This window comes from Orbicella faveolata, unplaced genomic scaffold, assembly GCF_042242905.1.
Source record: "Orbicella faveolata isolate gen_17 unplaced genomic scaffold, um_ofav_v1 contig_47, whole genome shotgun sequence".
In the NCBI taxonomy this organism is placed as follows: Eukaryota; Metazoa; Cnidaria; class Anthozoa; order Scleractinia; family Merulinidae; genus Orbicella; species Orbicella faveolata.
In genome coordinates, this window is record NW_028301577.1 from 20,151,669 (window position 1) to 20,174,592 (window position 22,924).

A 22,924-nucleotide genomic window follows, 5' to 3' on the forward strand; every position below is an offset into this window, starting at 1 on the left:
TTTGATGAGCAATCAAGGCAGCTTATATAAAAATAGACGTAGGCAGTTTTTTTTTCAGACTACTCGCCAGCCCTGTTCAATCAAATAACTGTCAAAGGCACCCAGTTGACAATCAGTCATTCAGAATGAGGAAGAGTAGTCTAGTTGCTTTTAGCTGAAAGGATAAAGGGTAACTGTCAGAAAACAAGCGGTTTTTGGCATAACAATTTTAAGGGCAACGTGGGCGCTATCGTGTTCTGTCCTCAGTAGAAAACGAAACAATGGGAGAGCAAATTTTCTGAAAGTTATAAATATATTCCAACAAAGGCGCCGTGTCAGTAAACTGAAAAATTCGTAAGGTAGCTTACATAAAAATAGAAGTAGATGATGTTAAATTCTTTTCAGACTTATTCGCCCGCCCGCAATTGCGGAACTGCTGTGAGTAAAATGCAAGTATACTTTAACTTGTATTTCACCAAGTTCTCACTTCCTGCAGGTGCTGTTATCTGACAAAGCTGTCATTTCTTCAGACGAGGTAATGTCCTATTTAGGCTGGTGGTAATTAGCTAATTCATTAATATTTGTAAAGCAAGATGCAAGCTCATTTGAAGAATAATCGATGCCGGCTGAATGAGGGAAAAAACTAGCCCACCTCAAAAAAGGTTTTTCGTTTTCTTTACTTATTATACGCAAAAAATAAAGTTTTCACTGATTAAGCCTTAAGTATCTATTATAGAGGGAGAAAGAAAAATAGGCAGGGTTATTTCATTTGGCAAGAAAATGACAAGTGACAAGTTGGATATTTCATGGTATACCACGAGAGAGCGTTGGATAACTATTTTATACCACGCCATAGAAAATAAAGTGGCCAATACAATCAATGCGACATACGCGCGGCGCACGATGTAAGGTTGGTTAGGTTGGGTGTAGTGCCGTCGAATATACAACGGCTTTCCTGTATTCTGATTGACTGTATTTTCTATGGCATGGTACAAGGCAGGATATTCCAGGCGTATTTCTAGTCAGACGTCCTTGAACACTTCAGAGTATTTCTGTATACGCGGCGAGCGCCGATCTGTTTTCGGGCGAATTCGGGCCCGACTATTTGGCTTCTTGTGCAGTGTTTTAATAGAACGTTCCCCCTTTCAGTTCTACGCTCAAAATACGACTTCTCCTCACTTACTGCCACAAGTTTCTTTTAATATTAGTTGTGAGAGTTTGGTTGTACATCAAGACCTTGAAGGATTTCCTTTTCCGGTCAAGTGACTGCTTGTGGTCACCAGTTCATTACACAATGTGTGACCCGTGGCTCTTATTTTTGGGCCTCACTGCTTTGTCTCCCTTCGCTTTCAACTCAGACTAAGAATTGACACTTAATTACTCTCTTGTCTTGTCTTGTCTTTTATACTCATAGCCGGACAAGATACAGCATCAAAAACTCACTAAGCTTTTACTTTTCTGCTCTTTTCTAGTAAAACTCTGGTTAAAATACCAATGTCAAAACTCAGTTCTTCCTCTGCATGAGGTTTCTAAAGTACTCATTGCTAAAACCTTTTTTTGGTTCATTGCCATTTTTGGCCTCAATCTTTTCCTCGCTCGATTGATTCGAGTTCTGCGAAGAAGGAGCTGGTGCGGAGGATACGGCCGTTTTCTGGAGTGACCTGGGAAGGAGTTGCAGCTGGGTTCGTGCGCGCCCACGACTGCAACAAAAAGAACAGCGGTGAAAGTTTTATTTTTATGTTATAACTGCTGTTAGTCTTTTCACGGATATCTATAGCGTGAAAAACCCAGTAAAAGCGGGGGGTAAGGGGGGGGGGTGGTTCGTAGTATTGTTATGTTCTGAAAACTTCACGATGGTGCTTCTTGGAAAATTAAAACTAATTTTTATTTCAAGTTCCTTGTATTTTCCCTTGCTCTTCTTCTACTTTTCCAGCGAGATTCCCGGTTTGGCACCGCTACTGGTTAAACACTGAGGTGTATTTTAACAAACAGAAGTGAAACTACTTGAACAAAGTCATGTGCACGTACCTTCCCGGCTGTTCTTTCGCTCGCTGCTGTTGGTCGGCCCCAGGCTGCCTAGGTTTTCTGCTCGGTGGGTTTGACAGAGCAACTGAAATTTGCCTGTCTCCAACCTGGCTTCCGTCCACGGCTACAATGGCTGCTGACGCAGCGGCCTATTAACAGACACGTGACATCAATACAGATACACTTATTGTATTTTATGCAAAACCAAGTAAATTATAAACAGGTTTGTTATTACCATTATGTACGCGGCCTGATTGCCTCAAAAGCATGATTTACTTTTTCCTGCGTGTTTTATCATCGAGCTTGTAAAGAAGTCAAAACGAGGTGTTTTACCGTCATAGAACACCCACAGTTGTTTGAAAACAGTTAGAAATGTAGAAAAATTAACGAGAAAAAGCCAATGAACAGATCGAAGATATCGTGTTTTCCATCAATCAGAAAAAAAAAAAAAAAAAAAACCACGTATAATTTAGTTCCTGGACAATTTTTCTTTTCATTTAGTAGATGAGGTAGGTATTTTCGCTGTGTAAAGAGAAGTCAAATGTCGATTATTGCTTGCCTACCTCTTGTTCGTACTCAATATAGCCAAATCCTTTAGGTTTACCGGCTCGGTTGGTCACCAGCCGGACCTGGTTTACTTTCCCGTGCTAAAATGAACCATAAATTGAAAATAAAAATATATATATATAAATTACGAAGAAAAGAAAAAAAATTGACGAAACAAAAGATGACAACCTGGGTTCACTCTCAGAGCAAGCATCGGTTAGGAAAAAACACTCGTGAAAGGGAATTAAATGTTTGAAACTCAACACAAAAATATATCCTTTGCTGCGGTTAGGTCGTCACGCAACGTCTCTCAGAGAAAAATTGCGTGACATTTGAAGAATACCGAAGATAAACCATGGACGTATAACATTTCACAGTAAAGTAACATCGATGATACGACAGTGAAAGAAAGTATAACCTTACCTCTTTGAACAAAGTCTCCACTTCTGATTCTTTAACGTTGAATGGGAGATTGGAGACAAACACTGTTTTCTTGTCCAATGTCGTGGGAAACTGTGAAGTAGACAAAAACATTGAATCGAGTATTTTGTATGCAAAGAAAGCTCGCACTTTTCAAGTTTGTTACTGTTAGCTGTCTCATTTTGATCAGGCGAGCGGGTAGAAACAAAACAAAGGAGAAACGAGCTGTTCTCCTACAATGACGCTGACCCAGGCCAAGGCTTGAGCCCGGACCGCTCGATCCGGGGACCAACGCCCTAACCAATAAGCCACCCTGGCCACAAAGGAAGGAAACGATATTAACATAATTTATGCAATCTCGTCCGAGGGTATTTCTCGCTCACAGAAAGAAAACGTGCCCTGATAATCCTCCGTGGGAAAAAATATGGCAGCTCAACATTTTACCTCAATACCATGCGAACCTAGCACAGCCCATTAGGTACAAGGTAAGCCATATTTTTCGCAATATTTGTCTCTGTACTAAAGATATAAAGTAGAATAGATTTGAAGATGTTAAGACTTTTCTGTAAGTTATGAGTTACGAGTGTTGTAAAGGTTTTCGCTCGCTAAGAGTTATGGGTAAATGTACCAGTCGCCATCTTTTTTCCTACGGAGAATTTTAAAAACATCTTTCATATACATACAGAAGCAATGTAACAGTAAAGTATCTACAATCGTGGACAAAAGTCCTTGGGACACTTATGTTATTTAACGAATTATCTGTGTTTTAGAACTGAAGTTTGAAAAAAACGCTGCTATATCCTCTAAAAACGCGTTGTTGACCCCCCTCCCCACCCACCACAATGTTGAAAACCAGGTGAAATTGCAGGTACTAGTTTTCAACATTGTATGGGGGGTGGGGGCGAGGTTAGGCAGGTGAAGTAGTATTCGCGTCTGGCGTGTGCGCAAAAGCGCCAAAAGTGCAAATTTGTCCCAAGACTTTTGTCCATGATTGTAGCACAAGAGGTTGAACCTCAATATCTCGATCTGTTAGCCCTTAGGCTACCACAGCTTCCAAAAAATGTTCTGAGACCAACCTTGAATTGTGTTGGGTTTTTAGACTTGTCCACAGACGGCGAAATAAACATGGGTCTCCCGTCCAGCTTGGTTCTGTCCATGGATAGGGCCGCTTGAACTGAAGACTAAATTAAAATACCAAAAAAAAAACAAACAAACAAACAAAATTTTTCAGACGTTGTAAGGAAAAAGAGCAACCCAAACAAAACACACAGCACTGTTAAGTGGCAAAAACTACTTGAAAAGATTTCCAGGAATTTTTTCCCGAATCGCTTCAATAGACAACGACATTGTTTACACACTGTCATTTTTAACCTCACTTTTTGGAAACAGACACCCATTTCAGTCCCATTCTCCCTACAATTAATCCCCTCCACCCCAAACAATGTTGCGTTCCGTTTTGTCAGGTCTTTCGTTGGAATCCAATAATATTGAATAGGAGGGCGACACATTGTGGGATAGTGTAGTGAATTTTAAGAGTTAGTAAAATTGTTGCATGAAAACTGCTTTTCCAATAGACTGCCACCAACTGATACACATATCTTTAACAAAAAACATACTAGTTTATATGCAACGCTTTCGAGTGGTATCCCACGAGTCATTTGTATTTTCTTGGTATGCACACGAGCGTTAAGGCGAGTCTGTATACCAAGAAAATACAAGTGACAAGTGAAATATTCCATGGTATACCACGAGAGAGCGTTCCATAACTATTTTATAGCACGACATAGAAAATACAGTGGCCAACACAATCAATGAGACATACGCGCAGCGCATGATGGGAGGCTGAATGTAATATCGTCGAATATACAACGGCTTTGCTGTATTCTGATTGGCTGTATTTTCTTTGGCATGGTATAAAATCATTTCTTTCCATTTAATAACATGAGTAATTTCTGACCTGATTCTGGAACTCGATGTAAGCGAATCCTTTTGATTTCCCCATTTGGTTCTTGACCAGCCGAATTTCCGTTATTTCACCAAGCTGGAATGAAACAGATATTCAACTTACTTCTTTTATTATCACAAATTGCTGTCTTGCAAACCTGCTTATGTAACGCATATTGATATGTTACAAAACCGTTAAGCAATACATGTATTTGTTCACATATACGCAAACTCATTAATGATTAATCAAGCATGAGAAAATCATGACCGTGACGGTGTTTGGATATCTTATCATAATAAGCATTGATTTTTCGATTTCATTTCTCCGTTTTCTGCTTAGTTTTAGATTCGATTGAGAAGATAAATCAAACACGCAAGACAGCGTTTGACCACATTACCAAACACCTCGAGCTCATAAAAAAGACACTCCGTTACGCGTCGTATTTTCAATTCTCTTTGTGGTGTTTAAAAATGTGATCAAATACGGTCTTTCGTGTTTGATATATCACTTGAATTAATTGACTTAGCATTCAGTGAAAGAACACGTGGTTACAGTTAGCGGAGCACATGATGTTTACTAGCTACATACCGGTAGGAAAGTTTCCTTCAGACGCTCTTCATCGATTGAAAACAACAGGTTACTGACAAACACAGTGTTTGGATCTTTTTCGCTATAAACGAAAATCAACATGATAATTTTAGAGTAGACCAAATCTCAATCTCATTCAATCCCCTTAGCCGTCCTTGTTCGTTTTAGGCTTAATAATACCTCTTTGATATTTCTTTAAGCTAACAGGTTATGATTTTGGATTTTCTTTGTACTGGAAGAATGTTCTACGTTATACAGGTGACTTCAAACAGCCCGTTCAAAATGCCCTACAGAAACTTCGCCATAGGACTGATGATTTTACACCCTGTTGCAATATGTTGCAGGGTTCAACGGGGTAGCCAAACGTGTGCAACATGTTAGGCGATACAATGTTGAAATATACTGTGTTGAAATGATGCGCACGTTTAGTCGGGCCTTTGAATCTTTCAAGCCTTACTTTGGAACCTGAAATGGCCTTAAATCGCCTTAAATCTCCCGAAATAACAGTAATTTGGGCGCCCGAGTAGGGACTATTTCAGTTGTTTCGTGAAAGAAAAACTGATATTGTAATTTAACTAGAAATTCATGCGCTCGTACGCCTAAGTATGGATTTCGCTGAAAGTGTAATTTCATTCGCTAATCTAACCTGTCATGTGGAATTTTCGCTGTGGTGGATGGCTCTCCAGTTGAGGTTTCCGGGTGAGTTGTCGATGGAACGTTACTTTCCTTGTCAACTAACAACGAACCAAACGAAAAAGTCAAGTCATGCACTGAACGGAGTGGTTTCAAAAAGACCGCAAGTCAGGGCTCACGAAAAGTGCGGTCCGGTCGGACAATTCGATTTTCCTGCGGGACAAGTAACTTTTCATGTCCACTTGCACTAATGTTTTTGCAACGTTGAACAACTTAAGTCTAACTTTTAATCAATCTCCGACAGCTACATTCGCATTAAGTAAAGGAATAACAGAATAAGCTATTTGTTCGTAACTTCAAACGAAAAAACAATTGTTTCGATATCAAAAGAAAAAACACTTACTACCACCAATGGGTGAAGAACAGTGCATTCGTTAAAGTTCAAATGGCAACCGTCAAATGTTGACTTTCATAACAACATGCTCGACAGGCACAGGCCCAGAGAAGTCATTTGCCAGTCAAGTCATAAAAAAAAGAAAACAACAACAACAACAACAACAAAAAACAAGCATGCATGCACCTACCACGGGCAAGCGAAATTTGACAGTTACTTGTCTGGAGGACGAGCTTGAATTCAAATTATTTTTTCCGAGCACTAACAAGGGTGATAAAATCAAAGCCAGGGCGATTACAATGACCAACTCGACTAATGTAAACACGTTACCGGTGCCAAGCGCGCACCTCCAAAAAATCTCAAACCGTAGTAAAACCGAAACCAAAACCAAAGTAAATATCCTCATTACTTTCGACAGTCAATTGCCCTTATGCCTGATGACATCAGACAAGCAAAATTTCACTACCAAACCTCGCTTTGAAATTGCGAATTGCAAATTTTATCGTGGACAAATTCCCAAAGCAGCAAAAATGAAAAGAATAACCTCCTGAAACAACACGATGGCACCTGAGGTTTGAGAAAATTTCTCGTAAACGAGGTTTGATGGTGAATTTTGAGCATGTGGCGTAATCATGCATAAGACCTATTGAAAGCCGTTAGAAACGGCACGAGTTATCAGTTTTTACAGCGGTTTTCACTTGAGTGTCGAAAGTAACCCGTATTTACTTTGGTTTTGTATTTTTACGCTACACGACTGGCTTAAAAAGAATCGCACCACTTTGTCATCCAAAAATCAATCGAGACTCGCTCGCGCACGGTTTGCCGCGCTTTGTGTTAGCTGTACAAGTTTACTTGTAATTTTGATTTATTCACCGCATTATCTTTGTAATTTGTGATTGGTCAGAGAGACTACTTTGGTTTTGGTTTTACTCAATTAAAACCGCTCTAAATCAATCACAAAATGACGTAAAGCAAAACAATTCCGGATTGCCCTCGAGACTCAACTGAAAACCGTACTTAACTCTTCCAGAACATAAACATTATAAAGCCGGTAACCTCGCAGAATGGAGAGGGTGACGGAAATGAGAAGGGGAGAATTTGAATCTTACTGTTGGGCTTTTTGGCAGCTGGTTCTCCTGAATCCTCCTCAATCCGTTTACTTTTCTGATTTTTGTCTCCAGATGGAACCTGATCAGTAGCCTGTTGGTTGAGAGAGAACAGGCTAATCAGTGAGTTGCAGATAAACACAAGAAACAGAGACGGTTGATGAGACGATTTGAATAAATTACTACTGTGAAATACCGGTCACTTATAGGTTTTATAGCACAACAGGTCAGCCTGCGAAAAGGCTCCCGGTGAGAGCTTCGCTCTCTGAATTCTTCAGTTTTTCGTCCTCGCAAAGAGCCTATTCACAGGCTAGCAAAAGGTTGAAAACGATTGAGAAAAATCAGACAACAACAGAGACTTGTAAACGAGATTTGGGGAAATAATAAATTGAGACGCTTGTGGGCGATTTTGCTGGCTTTTCAAAGTTGTCCGAAAACTACCTTTCTCTTCTTCATGTCCATCTTGGCTTTTTTCTGCTCCACCTTCTTGGCGGCTTTTCTCTCAGCATTGGCCTGTTTTCTTTTCTCTTGAGCTTCTTCTTCAGCTTTTGCACGCGCAACTTCTTTTTCAGCAACCTTTACGAATAAATTAACCGATTAATCACACTCTTTTTTTTTAATTTAAACATTCTTTAATACATCTTTGCCCCAAGACCTTACAGGGTTCATCTAGAGGAATTGCACCTACATTACTCCTAAATAAACATACTTTAATAAGTTGTCCGTCAGTCAGTCCGTCCACCTGTCCGTCCGTCCGTCCGTCCGTCAGTCAGTCAGTCCGTCAGTCAGTCAGTCAGTCAGTCAGTCAGTCAGTCAGTCAAGCAGTCAGTCAGTCAGTCAGTCAGTCAGTCAGTCCGTCATTCAGTCATTTTACCACAAGCTTATTAGGGAAGCTTTCAAATTCACCTTTTGTCGTCTTTCATTGACTCTTAAGAGCTGTACACGGCACCTTGAAAATGCTGCATCCCAATCGTCTAATGTCCCTAAAGAAAACAAACGACATGTCGAGCTCAGAAACACTACTAGGTTCAGGAAACCCAATAATAAGGGACCGTTCATTTTTTATGAGGGAGGGGGGACTGGTGGGATTTGGGAAGCACCATTTAAAAATCGCATGACCCCCCCTCAGCTTACCAATTTTTTCACATGGCCCCCCCTTATAGCGGTCATTTTTTGGGATGACCCCTCCCCAAAAAAAAAAATTGAACAAACAATATTTAGATTTCAACTTTTTTAATATTTCTCTATTATCCCCCTACTTCACGTTATTGTGCTCACTATGAAGACAATATTTACAATCTCTATACGACAGAGAGCTGTTGTTTAAAAAACAAATCAAAAGAAAGAGAAGTCAATTTCGGATCTCCTAGTTATGGCTCGCCCTGAGCGTGTGGCATTTGGCCTCTCATTGGCATCTTCCTCATCTGAATTAATGAATGCAAGAATGACGTCACTTGAGTCATCTCCTCCCCCAGAGTCAATGGCATCACTGTCATACTCATCATTGTCACTTTCATCCGTTTCACTGCTGTCAGCACTTGCCCTGTTGTCATTTTGTGTCAATGTCCTGGCATTTCTTAGTGTTGGTTGGCCAGCTCTGAGAGGACTCTTCTGCTGCAAGCATGAATGTCTTACAATTGCCTTTACTTTCTCACTCTTGCTGCTTTTCAAATGCTGCTTCAGCCCGTGGTGGTTTGAGTACTTGTTTAGATCTAGAACACGTAGCTTTTTAAGCTTGGTTAGACCTTCGCACAACTCAGTCCAAGGATAATCCTCCTCCCTACTTAACTTTGCCTTTTCTTCTGCTCTCTTTTTCCTTTTAAATTCCAGCACTTCAAGATGCTGAAGATAATCCACCACAAACTTCGATTTGAGAATAAACTTATCTGCAAATAGAGCAACGCTCTCTGGATGGGTCAGATAAAACCAGCCTGCCACTTCCATGCTCTTTCTTCTTTATATTGTTAATCCAATCGGGGAAAGAGCGCATTACTACATGAGCATCATGAAAGAGGCTCATTCCAAAATGCGCAATAATGGCGAAAGCGACGAGTCGTTTAAGATAAGGTTTACAGCTGAACGATCCAGGCAGTTTGACATCTTACAAGCAAAAGAAGCAATTTTTCTAGGTGCGGATGGCTGTTCAGAAAGGGCGAGTGAGTTTTCCATGCAAGGGTACCAGTTGAGGCCCAGTGATGGAAGAAAACTGAACTTCTCCATCAAAGAGCACAGAGCAATGGTGGAAAAGTTGAATGTCATATTGAAAGATGTAAAGGAACACGATTCCACACTCTTTCAGTCCAATGGGCTTGCTTTAAAGCAGGGCGAAGAATTTGCCCACAGTTTTAATGTAAAACAGATCAAATGTATAGAAGCTAACTTGATGAAGGTCACGCAGGACATGGAAGCACTAGAATATAAGAAGAGCAATTATAACAGCATATTCAAAGGCATACTCAAACAGCACATCAACAAAAGGAGAAGGAAAAAAGAAAACCGCAGAAAGTCAAATGAAAGAAAGAGGAAGCGGACTGAAAACAACGTCCAACGAGTTTATGGAATCTGCGTTGGAAACCCGCTAGGAAATGATCTTCCACAATGCCTTGTGTACCCTCCTAGAACGGCTGTCCCGGAAGAGTGTCTTAAAGTTGGGGATGTTGCCACGTCGATATTTAGAAGAGATGGGCCATACATCGCCCAGCTCTTGGAAGGGAATTATTTCACCAATGCTGCAAGAAGCAGAATCACCACCAACCTTGAGCGGGAAGTCAGAGATTATGTTTACACCTTCATGTACCCCCTGAAGAGTACACTCTGACGGAAAGCATTGCTGCTTCTTGCAGCATTGGTGAAAGAGACTCCCATAGCAGCACAAGCGGCGACGAAGAACTCGACGACAGCGGAGATGAAGATGAGTGCCGGTGAAAGTTGCATTCGAAAATAACAGTGTTAAATACTTCTTTTCGGTAGCTACAAATGCTTTTTGTCGCCAAACGTTTTTTTAAAGCAGAAGGAAAGTTTGTAATAAATTTGTATCCTGCCTTCTATGTTTATTCTATAGCAATTTTTTTGATATTCAAACATTATGCCATTTTAAAGTTTTACTTAAATATTTCACGTGACCCCCCCTTTCTCCCTTATTTTTTTGGGATGGGCCCCCCCTCGAAAGTCATTTTTTTCGCATGCCCCCCCCCAAATCCCACCAGCCCCCCCTACCTTATAAAAAATGAACGGTCCCTAATGACTTGATTCTGTAGAAAAGTACGAGACAAATGAGAGAAACCCGTTAGGAAATTTAGATGCGTAACTACGCCGTGGATTGGAATGGAAAAAGTACAGCATGCGCGGAACACGTTTTGATGTCTGGTACAGATCCTCCTTTGATTGATGCTGGGGTGCACTCCTTTTTAATTTGACCAATAAATACGGCTCTTCCTATCAGTTCCTGTGGGCTTCTGAGAGCACACAGTCAAATAAAATTTAAAAAAAAAAATAAATAAAATTCAATATTCGCCGGAAAGGTCAATCAATCTTCCCAGGCTCTACTCACCTTCTTCTCGTTCAAAACTGAGCAGGGCCTGGATGGCCATTTCTGGATTATCACTTGCTGACTGCACTGCTCGTTGGAGAACTTTACGACACTTCTTAATGTCACGAACAGACCTGGGGTCAAGGTGTTAGAGGGTTTTAGATGTCAAAACAGTTTAAAATACTGAAAACCTGGGTTCGATCATTGAAACAAAGCTAAGACAACATTCAAGAAGTCTCTTGTGTAAATGACAATGGTGGACAAAAGTCCTTGGACACTGGTGTAGTGCAACGATTTATCTGTGTTTCACGACTGAATTTTGTAAAAAAGCTTTGCTGTCCTTTTAAAAATGTGTTGCTGTCCTCCCCACCCCACCCAATACAATGTTGAAATGCAGGAGAAATCGCTGGTACTAGTGTTCAACATTGTAGGTGGGGTGGGGAGGGTGGGGGGGCTGGACAAGCAAAGTTGTGTTCGCGCGCGACTGTTCGTTTGGCGTGTGTGAAAAATTGCCAAACATTGCAAATTTGTTCCACGATTTTTGTCCATGATTGTAAGTTAAAAACCATCGCCACTGGTTGCTTGATGACTAAACACTGTCTACACGAACCGTGACTCATCCACATTCTAACATAATACAACTTAGAATTTACTGACCTAGTACTAGCTTTAAGACTCTCGTGTAAACCTCGATTCAGCTAAAACACAGGTCCAACTTGTACTTCATTTAGTGAGGGTGTTTCCTTTTTTTTTTTTACTGCGCACAGATTCTGGGCATTGCCAGTTTCCCCGCTACCGACTACGAAGAAACTTGTCTTTGCCTTTTTTTTTTGGCAATTTTATAGAATCATGTGAACCATTCTCGTCCAAATAGCCCATTTAGCACGCTTTACCGTACGTTATTGTCTTTTTTTTACCGTAGGCGGCATGCCTTTGGTTATGTAACTCCTGTAAATCTACAGGCTAAACAAAATAAACTACATCTAAAAAGCCTAGAAAACCCGGGTTTCCTGAGGAGCCATCAGAACGTGTGTGCACCAACGAAAAAAGGCACCGTCCTGAAATAATCGCCTCTCGAAGGACCAAGCTTAATTATGAGTTCAAACAGCGTTCTAGACTTAGGCGCACAAAATAAGTAAGCTTCATTCGCCAGAAGACTGCAGAAACTCTCGGATTAAAGGGAAGGATGGGTCACTATTATCAAAACGGGAAGCGAGGAAGATAAGAGGGGTACAAAGTTGGGCTAATATGCTCTGATAACAACAAGCGTTTTACTCTCAAGGCAATCGGCATTGACAGTATCAGCGACGAGAAGAAATGACAGCTATAAATTCTTGATCACTTTAGAATCAGCAATAACACTCTGACCTTAATATGTTGGCATACTCAAGCCAGTACTCGGCCTCTCGTCCGTGATTGGACAGTATCACATTGTCCCAAAGTCTCTGACATTCTGATATATTATTTGTGTGAAATGCCTGCCAATTGCAACAAAGGAACTCAGTAAGAATATGACAATATGTGAAAAGGATTTCATGACCCCTTTGGTTCATTTGCAAATTTTTAGGGAACACATGATTGTATAAACTGAAAGTACTCTCAACTATCAAAATAATGTAGCAATGACTTGTTTTGTTTCACTTTTACCTTTTCTGTGAAAATAGCCTGGTCGCTCTTTCCTACAGACATTTACTTATGATATAATTAAACTGACTTACTCATGAGATATATGTTTGCGGGTTCTAATTTTGGCGGGTTTTTTTTCCATGATCCCCCAAAAAAGTTCCCGCAAAAAATTCCGCCGCAAAACTTTTTTTCCATTGGCGAAGTTAGACATATAGACATCACAAGTAGAATCTTGCTGCTGTCATTTGATTTAACCGTCTCTTTTGGTCAGAAATAAAATGTTCGCTTAGTGTCACACGGTAGCGTGGGGGCAGGTTGCCCGGAAGTGAATGGACCATTTTCGTATTCTTAGTAATTAATTGGAACAAGCATACAATGTTGTCTCATGCGGGGGAGGTTCGACTGTATTGGGCAATGGAATTTGGATATCTACTAATCGTTATTTAACTGTGCCTAACCTTTACCCCACTGTATTGTATTTTGTCACAACACAGTGGTTCTCGAGTGATTAGGAATTATTTATGTAGTCTTGTTTGTCCAACTGCTGAGCCATCACAAAACTGAACAGTAGAGATAGTTTCAAGGCCATAAAATTATCCATGCATGATTTCACCCCATTTGAATCAGGTCCTACATTTACTTTTTTTTACTTTGACCATTTTAATACTTTAAAATATCAAAATACTTACCTCAACCCTTGCCCAGGATCTCTCCAGAAGATTGGTGGGATCCCCATCATTGCCAAAATCTACCAAGCAAATAAAGGAACAGATCTGAAATTCCAGTGCTTAAATTGGTAGACAAGGGGTTTCACTGTGCTGTTATAGAGACCAGTCAAATACATCCCACCAAGCCCTTGGTTGGAACTGCCCACAGCCAAGACAAGAGGAGAAGGGGGGTCTAGTTACATGACTGCAAACTCTATAAGCATGGCTCAACACAATTTGCATGTCCTGATAGAGAGGGAAAAAAGCTCACCAAAGATTGATATTAAAAGGTAAAAATCGAATTCACTAAGTTTGACATTTGTATATCAGGGAAAAAATTAACATCAAAATTGCAAGATTTCGTTGACATGTGTGGACTTGAAAGAATTTTATCTTTATAAGTGAATTAGTTATGTCATTAGCGAGAGGATTGCCTGACTGAGCTTGACTGTAATAATCACCCAATTCAACAACAGAGATGCTCAATACTAACTTACAATTTTGTAAATATTCTGTTGCAGTTTTATAACTCTCTCTGAGGTCTTTCACATGTTGGCTATCTGCAGAAAATAATAATAATAATAATAATAATAATAATAATAATAATGATAGTAATAGTAACAATAATGACAAATGATAGTAATAGTAATAGTAATAGTAATAGTAATGGTAATGGTAATGGTAATGGTAATGGTAATGGTAATGGTAATGGTAATGGTAATGGTAATGGTAATGGTAATGGTAATGGTAATGGTAATGGTAATGGTAATGGTAATGGTAATGGTAATGGTAATGGTAATGGTAATGGTAATGGTAATGGTAATGGTAATGGTAATGGTAATGGTAATGGTAATGGTAATGGTAATGGTAATGGTAATGGTAATAGTAATAATAATAATAATAACTAATTTCTAAGGGCCACACACAAAAAAAGAACTTGGCTAATATCCAGCCATCTTGACCTCGGACTTGGTCAATAACCCACATACCTTCACTCCAGTCATCAACTCGTCTTCTCATGTAATCACAATAACAGTGCCACAACTGAAGATAATCATCACTGACAGTGAATCCACACCCCAGGGCAGTGTCGAGAGTTTCTGAAACAATACAGGGAACAACACATCCAGTGGGACAAATGCATCATTTTTCACTTACAGGTACATCAGACAGGGCAGTAGTGACTACTCAGTAACTGAGAGTGAGGTCTTTGCAAGAAAATCTCAAATCGAGACCTCGCTGTATTAACCAAGCAATGGTGAAGTCAATACAGCAAGGCCAAGATGCAAGATTTTCCCGTAAAGACTGAACATTCAAGGTTAATAAGTTATTTCTTACATGGACTTTTTGCTTCGTTTTTGGAGGCCCATAATTGGCCTGTGGGCATTATGGGAGAATAATGCCCTAGAATTAGCCAATCAGAGTGCATGTTATATCAGCTTCAAACACAAGCCATATGATAAAACATTTCACTGCAGTTTAACTCTTCATAACAGACACAATCTCGTGCCTTCTTAAGGAGATTGTGACACACTGTAATGTCTGTTATGGTGTCTTGATGTAAGTGTACTCTTACAACATTTGCTGACTCCAGAAAAATATGACAATGTTTCATTTTTTGGACGACAACCATACCATTTCCATTATTACACTCTTAACATGTGGCATGATGATAAAAACCCCTGGGTTTGACCAAGTTTTAAGAATGGTAAATGGTATCACTGACTCAATTCTGTGAACTGTAGTGTCAATAATTATTGTTGCATCTGTGAGACTTCACTGGATTTACCCAAAGTAGATCAGGAAACAGCCCAAATACAAATAACTAGGCACAAAAGTGTAGCTCACATCATTCTATGTTTCTTTTCCTTTCACGGGTTGAAATGAGCCAAATAAATTGCCCTGCTCCAAATGTATGGGTCTTCATAGCTTCATTTGTAGAGTACTGCAGTGCTAATTAAGACTGCTAAGGCAGAGGCCACAGGTTACTATATAATCCCGTTGAAGCCCCGAAATCTTTTTTTTTCAGGCTTAACTTGCAATTACATAAATAATATTGCAATAACAACTGCGAAGATCATGACGTTATTAGTATTTTTGCAGTTTACATCATTCATTCACTAGCTTAGCACAATTTGGAAAAGAAAATAGCTTAAGTCTGGATCTAAGGGCAAACACACAAAAAAATGGAAAACACACACATGCAATCAGTAGTATTTCTTTGTAAAGACAGTATAAACTACCCTCAGGCCAGTAATCCAGAAGATATCCTACCTTTAACTTTATTATTGTCCTGATTGTTACGTTCCTAACAGAAAAAGAAAGGACTGATTTCTTAGTACTACTATATAGTGTGGACCAATGAGAATTATTAGTTTTATTAGCTTGCATATAATTAGACAGGCAAATGTTCGGGAAGAACTGCTTTTGGCGACTGACATTTTCAACAAAAAAATTGGAAATGCCTCAAAATGACTTCTACTCAGGTTGTTGGAACATCAGTTACCGGCACAAATTTTGTTCAGGACTTCCCTAATTTGGACAATCACACTACACAAACTTGAGAACATAATCTATTGACCTGAATCTGCTTCAAAATGCCTGCTATTGGACTGGACTATTGGACTATTGGACTATTGGACTATTGGACTATTGGACTATTGGACTATTGGACTATTGGACTATTGGACTTAAGACAAAAAAAACATTCAGTTTGAATAAAGAAAGTTGCTGTACCAGTGCTCTGAGGTAATTCTGCCAGAGAAGAGACACCCAGGGACAGTTTCTAACAGCACGTTCATGGACTGGAAGAACCACTGATGCTATTTTAAGGGTGGAGTCCTGCCAGGTAAAGAACAATGTCAGCCAACCATGGAAAAAAAAACCCCAAGGGGTATATAGTCTCCTTCACAGCCCCTCTCCAAGAAGCACTGTGTGTTGAACCATGGTTGTGAGGGAGATTAACAGAGGGGTATCCACAAAACAAGTTGTAATAAACACAGTCAAATCTCTCCACAATGGATACCTTGGGGACAGAGGTAAGTGGCTGTTGTAGAGAAGTGGCCATTATGGAAGGTAGGGGTGTAATATGATAACTGTTTTCTTTTTCAGGGGTGCAACATTTTTATTTTTAAAAAAATGCTTATTGTAGCATAACAATAAGTAAAGCAATCAAGATATATTAAGATATAGCTGCTGCCCTTGTCGAGAAGTGGCCATTAGTGAAGTTTTGACTGTAATTGATCACGTAATCAATATACTGCAATCAAGGTAGGACATACTTACTAAATAAGAGGTATACTCAGTCCACATGTCTCCCACAAGACAGTTTTCCTTCATGGCCCTCTCATACAAACACTGAATTCTGGCAGGATCACCTTTCTTCAGTTCATATTCCAGGTATGATTTAAATTCAGCAGTCTTTGGAGGTTGTGCTGAGCCCTACACAACACCAGATACAACAGCATACAAATGTGAAGGAGGAGGGATTGAAAATCATCACAACATTTTACAGTTGAATCCCGCTATTTTGAACTTTCAGGAGAAACGAGAAATAGAGAGTTTTTAAAAATAGCTGGTAGTAAATTACTGAAGGGCAAATCCAATGGAAATAGTTGTGAGTTTTTGTGTTGTGTTGTGAGGAATTTGAAATAACCAAGTTTGAGCTAGCAGGGTCCAATGTATTTGTTTAATGTAGGATGTGTGGTGGACAAATGGTGCATCAGGCTTGATATAACAGAGGTTGTGGTAAAAAAAACTGGTCAACCATTATCTGTCTGAATACATTAGTTTACTACTGGCTAATGAAAATAGAGGTTCTGGAGAAACAGTGTCTCATGGTGACTGTCAAGTATCTATCTTTGCCCAAGAGCAGCAGTGGATGTCAGAAAATTGTTGCTAGGTGGGTGCAGGGGAGGGGGGGGGGGGGGGGGGGCGGTTACCGTGCAAGCGGAGATTCTTTCGATCTTCCTAGAAAAATTGAAGGAGACTCTGCTTGCAGGGTAGAATGGGAATGCCAATCACTTGACAAAGTACTGGGGAGGGGGTGGTAAATGGCAGAGAAAACTGGAGATGATGGGCCACTACGCAAGAATAGAGTCTCAAGACTTACCAGTGTATCCTCAAATGGCAGGCATTCTTCTAGTTTTGCTAAGGCCTTTTCATAAGCTATCATTACAGCATCAGGAACGGAGTCCTCTAGCCAGTCTTCAAACTCCCTCAAAGTTGCCTGCATACCTTATAAGAACCAAGGGGCATATCATTGTAACACAAAATAATTTATTGGCTACAGAATTGACTGGACACTCCATCTTTATCATTTTTGATTACATAAATCAAATATACAATTGTGAGTTCTGTGAGATATTGGCCAAGCCTACAAATTACATACAACATGTATATGGCTTATTACTCCTTTTTGTTACTGGTAACTTTCCTATGTTTGCTATGTTTGCCCCCTTTGCAGGTACTCTTTAAAAAGAGTATCTGCATAGGGGGTAAAGAAGTCCCTGACTGGCTTTACTGAAATACTTGGGAATGATGCCTCTGTTTATAATTATGTCTACATGCATTTCACAAGAAAGTAGCCTCAATAATTTCAAGGGATATATACAGCTTTTTTGAGAAAGGTTTTTTTTTTTTTTTGAGAAAGGTTGTAAAAGTGTATGCAGTGATACTAAAAGGTGCTCTGGGTAGTTATTTTTCCACTACATGTACTTGATTGAAGTTCATGGTGTTTCAGCCCAAATGAAAGACAGACATTATAGTCTATCCATGCTTTCTCCTATCATTGCACTACTTAAGACAGTGTAAACTTTGATCAAGCTGCGGAAAACACAATTACCCAACCACTGAGCATGATATATATGGGTTATTGACCAAGTGTGAGGTCAAGATGGCTGGATATTGGCCAAGTTCTTTTTTTGCGTGTTTATGGACCGAGACGGAGTTGAGGTCCATAAACATGCAAAAAAAAGAATGAGGCCAATATCCAGCCATCTTGACTGAACAAGTTTGGTCAATAAAGGACTTATCGTATGGCTTTCGGGGAAATATTTCTTGCAGGACACGGCGGGTAGTCCCAAGCAGGCAAGATAGCTCCATCTTGCCTGCTTGGGTAGCCAATCACAGTGCAGGATTTGACTCATCTTGCCTGCTCACAGAGCTTGCCATATAATGATATGCCTTTTGCACCTTTCATTAAGCCCCTGTACTCAAAATTGTTAGCAGAAATCATTAAATTAAAGTACATGAAGTGGAAAATAGTGTCATTGATAAACTCTTCAGTACCTAGAAGAGGAACAGCTAGTTGTCTTTTAAAGAGTGACATCACTCTTTCCTTTTGAGAGGAACTGTGAAAAAAGATAAGCTCTATTGGTAAGTCTTACATGTATCTGGTACAAGACCTATTGTATTCCACAAGTTAAAAAATGTATAGTGGATATTTTATCACCATATCAACCCTGGCTACTGCCCTTTCAGTGCCAGTATTTAATTATTTTGGAAAATTCATAACCTAACTGTTTTAGATGAGGTTTTTTTCTCCCTGAAACATTTTCCAACAATCGCATTTTATCCAGGGTTCACGAGACAGTGCCCTTTTTGCCAGCATACATTTCTTGACATAATAATTTTACTTTCTCGTATGAGCATGTTTTTCTCCACCCTAAAATGGATGTCTTAAACAAAGTACCACCCTTTACCTACATGAAGACTTCATGGGATGAAACAAACTTACATTTTCTCCATCATGGTCTCTTTGTTTTCCTCTGTCACCATTTGCTGTTCAAATCAAGAACAAACTAAATAAATCAATTTCAATAAATAATGGAACAACAGAGAAGACTGAAATTATTGTTCTATGTATCCATGGAGGATCACTGCAAACAAAAATTACATCAAATCAAGGCAAGTATCAATTTCAAATCTTGTTCAGAAAATTAAGCTCTAAGATTTTCTTATCCATCACTATAACTGGGTAAGTAAAGGGACAACATAAAAGAACACAAACATGGAAAAAAAGTGTTTAGAAACCTCAGATACCAGCATACATGTAAGCACTCACCTCAAGGGATTCCAAAATGTCTGTCTCAAACTCCCTATAACCTTCCCATATTGATGACCCCTAAAAACAAAAAACAAGTGAATACAAAGCTTAACTCAAGATACAGTGTAGAAGTTTCAGTCCCTCTTCATTCTCCTAGTCATTCTGATCTAACTTAATGTACTTCCTTCAAGTTTAACTAGGTCTTTCAACTGCTTTGTTTCAATTTTTTGCTACAAAGTTAGGGATAAACACATCTATCAGTCACATTATACCTCTGTTACATGCAGCCCAGCAGCAATGATAGCTTTTTCAAATGTTGATCTCACACCCTGGAGGCTGTCTTCACCTTCCATAATGTCCATCATAAACTGACAATACAGGATCCAAACTCGTACAGCTGTAAGGATTGCAATAAAGAAATGGTGACAGAGAGTGAAAAACTAATCTAACCCTGTCCAAAAAATATAACAAATCTAGGCACATGAAACCTTTGTTAAAACTATTTCAAAATATACCCTTCAGGTTCATGGCATGATCTAGTGCTGCCTAGAAAGAGACCCTAAGGGTACTTTAATACTGCCTTTCTAAATATTTCTAAATATTATTTAAAGTTGCACTGTTAATTTCTTATATCCAATGTTTGCTGAACACTGTATGGAACAGGACTGTATCTTTAAAAGACAATTTTTTTTTAACCGATTGGTTCAGCATCAAACTTTTAAGTACACAGTGTACTTGTAACTCCAAAGTATTGTTACTATGAGATGTGTTCTGATTTCTTCTTTGTAAAGAAGTAAAAAAACATATACACCAAGAAGAAGAATATCAGGGTTAACATAAGTATCAGATCTCAAAGAACTGGACTCAGCTTATAAGATAATTCACCCTCACAGACACAAGGTAAACAGGAACAACGATTTTTATAAAGTTAAATTTATTTTTGTTTAGTGAAGTTTAGTTATAGCTACTCAGCTGTGTTCAATCAGAAATCCTTGTACCTGTTTGGTTCTCTCAATTGTTTTCGATTTGCTGATTGCAAACAATTATTTCTTAACTTTAGGCTTAAAAATATACAAAATATTATTGTAGATTTTTATTATGTGACACCTAGTCACGAAAGAGATAGGTGAAGGTGAATCCTTTAGGGTGTCTACCAATACAATTAGACTACTCACCTTGAGTTCATTTTCTAGGAGCCATGGTCAACACAGCTACCCCTAATCAACTATTTGCTCACAGAAAGCTTGGGCTTGTTGCCTTATTTAATGTTAAATAATAAAACACCAGGCTAATTCACCTACATTGATAGTCTTTCACAGCTCTCTCAAACAGAGCTTTTACTTTTTCTCTCTGTTCTGGTATACATGCCAGTGGAATTTCATCTTTGAGCCACTCCAACCATAGCTCTGAAACAGCAAGAGAAACTTTTATTTATACCTGGTGATATATCAACATGAGAAAGCATTGTAGACCACATCTCTGAACATTGAAAAGGGAGTTTAAGATATAATATATGCAGTGGAGTAGTCTTGACAAATTTTGGAGGTTTTTGGAAATGTGAGAAAAAATGGTGTTGAGTGTTTGATATATATTCTGGTCAAAACTAAAACTATGGAGAAAATATAGAAATATAATTTATTGTAAAAATCCATCCAAACACTGTCACAGTTATGATTTCATTTTTTTTTCAACTTGATGAATTATCAGTAAGTTTTTTTTCTTGAAATTGACTTTTAAATACTTTGGAAAGCTTAAATATTTTTGTGACTACTAAAACCTATTAATGGGTTTAGATGGGAATTAGCATGTGGGGTAAGTCTCTGCAGTTACCATATATTCTGATGAAGCAAAATTTTGACGCAATATGGCCTATGATCTTGTAAGTGACCACCTCTTGGGGGTGACCACCTAAGCTTGACATTTGGGTTGGTTGCTAATGAGAGGTTTGACTGTAGCTAACATACACCAATTTCTTTGCATGCTGATAAGTGCCCATGTAAGAGAGGTGTCTGCTTAAGAAAGAAGATTGTAGCATTTTTATGTGTAGTGTTCTTTATGGATATGTCCACTAACAGGTATCCGTTAACAGGTGTTTGACAGCATTTTATCAAAAAACATTACTTTACCTTCTGTCAACGGGAAGAGCTTGCTCATACCCTCTCTTGCATTCCTCACTTTGTCAAGATCACCAGACTGTCTGAGAAGTTTGATGAGTTCAACATGAGAGTCATAGTGATATGGATTGCCTGCCACCTGAAAATGTAATAATTGACATGGTACTTCAAACTGATTGATTCTTTAAATAAACACATGATAAAAGATATTAATGTTACCCATGTGCTTAACGGGAACCAGGTTCGCACGGATCACCTCATGGGCTAGTCCATGGAACTGGGCCACCACCGTAAACCTGGTTCACATGAACCACCTCATAGATAGCCTGCATGGCAGGCGTCCGAAGGGGAGTGAAAGTCCCGTGCTCAGTTTGACCTTTTCCCTCTCCTTCTACAGCCTGCCACGTAGGCTACCTCGTAGACTGGTCCATGGACCCTGTCCACGGGCCACCCCTGTGAGCCTGGTCCACATGGACTACCTCATAGACTTGTTTATGGACCTCCTAATGGATCCTGTCCATGGACCACCCATGTGAACCTGGTCCATGGACCTAAAGTTAGTCCACCAAAATTTTCAAAGGCAAACTTTACCTGTCATTATCAGATTCATAGACGGGTAAGGATAAACAATAACAAAGGAAACAAGCCTTCTCTCATCCCTATACAATATCACGACCTGCTTGTTTACACTTCACAACCCTAATTCTAATCCTCTTGAACACAACATACAACAAGTCAGGTTAAATAAAAATATAATGTGCTGGACCCTAAACAGTTACAAAACAACACGGCCCCTATATCACGAAAAATGCTAGCATTATGAAACATTACTGCAACTATAGTTTGACTGAAGTTTATTAAATTCTGACAGCTGTTCACATGTGCGCGCACACAGGGTGAGAAATAGTCGCAGAAATGCATGAAGTACCTGAAGCTCGAGCTGTTGGACTTTTGGGTCATGAACTGCCTCGTTACCATCGGACGCGTCAGAATCCGAACTGTCACTTTCTTCGCCGGCACCCTCATCCATGTTTTCTTCAGTCTCGTTCTCGTCAATCGTTTCACTTGCGTTTCCATCGACTTCCATCTTCGTATTTTCCGCCATATTGGAACTGTGAAGAAGCAAAGGTTTGTGGGTAAATTTAATATAAAAGCCTGCGATACACATTGATAGAGGAAGCGGGTGGAGGCAAATGAGTATGCGCAGTTTTTTACTAGTATTCCGAAAAAATATAGGAAAAATTTCTGCCAAAACTTTTGGACATG

The 22,924-nt window shown here is 39.4% G+C and overlaps 1 protein-coding gene across 1 annotated transcript; it reads right to left on the reverse strand.

The window, feature by feature from the left end:
* Positions 1 to 1,158: 1,158 nt before the first annotated feature.
* LOC110047635 (spliceosome associated factor 3, U4/U6 recycling protein-like) lies at positions 1,159 to 22,830 on the reverse strand. Its single transcript, XM_089279098.1, has 27 exons — positions 22,587 to 22,830; positions 21,671 to 21,797; positions 20,846 to 20,950; positions 19,817 to 19,941; positions 19,563 to 19,622; positions 19,236 to 19,279; positions 18,788 to 18,849; positions 17,610 to 17,734; positions 16,784 to 16,939; positions 16,235 to 16,339; positions 15,773 to 15,806; positions 14,488 to 14,598; positions 13,996 to 14,058; positions 13,481 to 13,539; positions 12,534 to 12,643; positions 11,187 to 11,299; positions 8,543 to 8,619; positions 8,078 to 8,212; positions 7,640 to 7,730; positions 6,150 to 6,237; positions 5,504 to 5,585; positions 4,928 to 5,011; positions 4,047 to 4,151; positions 2,974 to 3,063; positions 2,568 to 2,651; positions 2,008 to 2,153; positions 1,159 to 1,679 (listed from the first exon to the last, which is right to left on the reverse strand). Exons 1-27 carry the CDS (start codon positions 22,824 to 22,826, stop codon positions 1,484 to 1,486), a joined length of 2,817 nt encoding a protein of 938 aa, XP_089135224.1. The 5' UTR covers positions 22,827 to 22,830; the 3' UTR covers positions 1,159 to 1,483.
* Between the last annotated feature and the right edge of the window lie 94 nt (positions 22,831 to 22,924).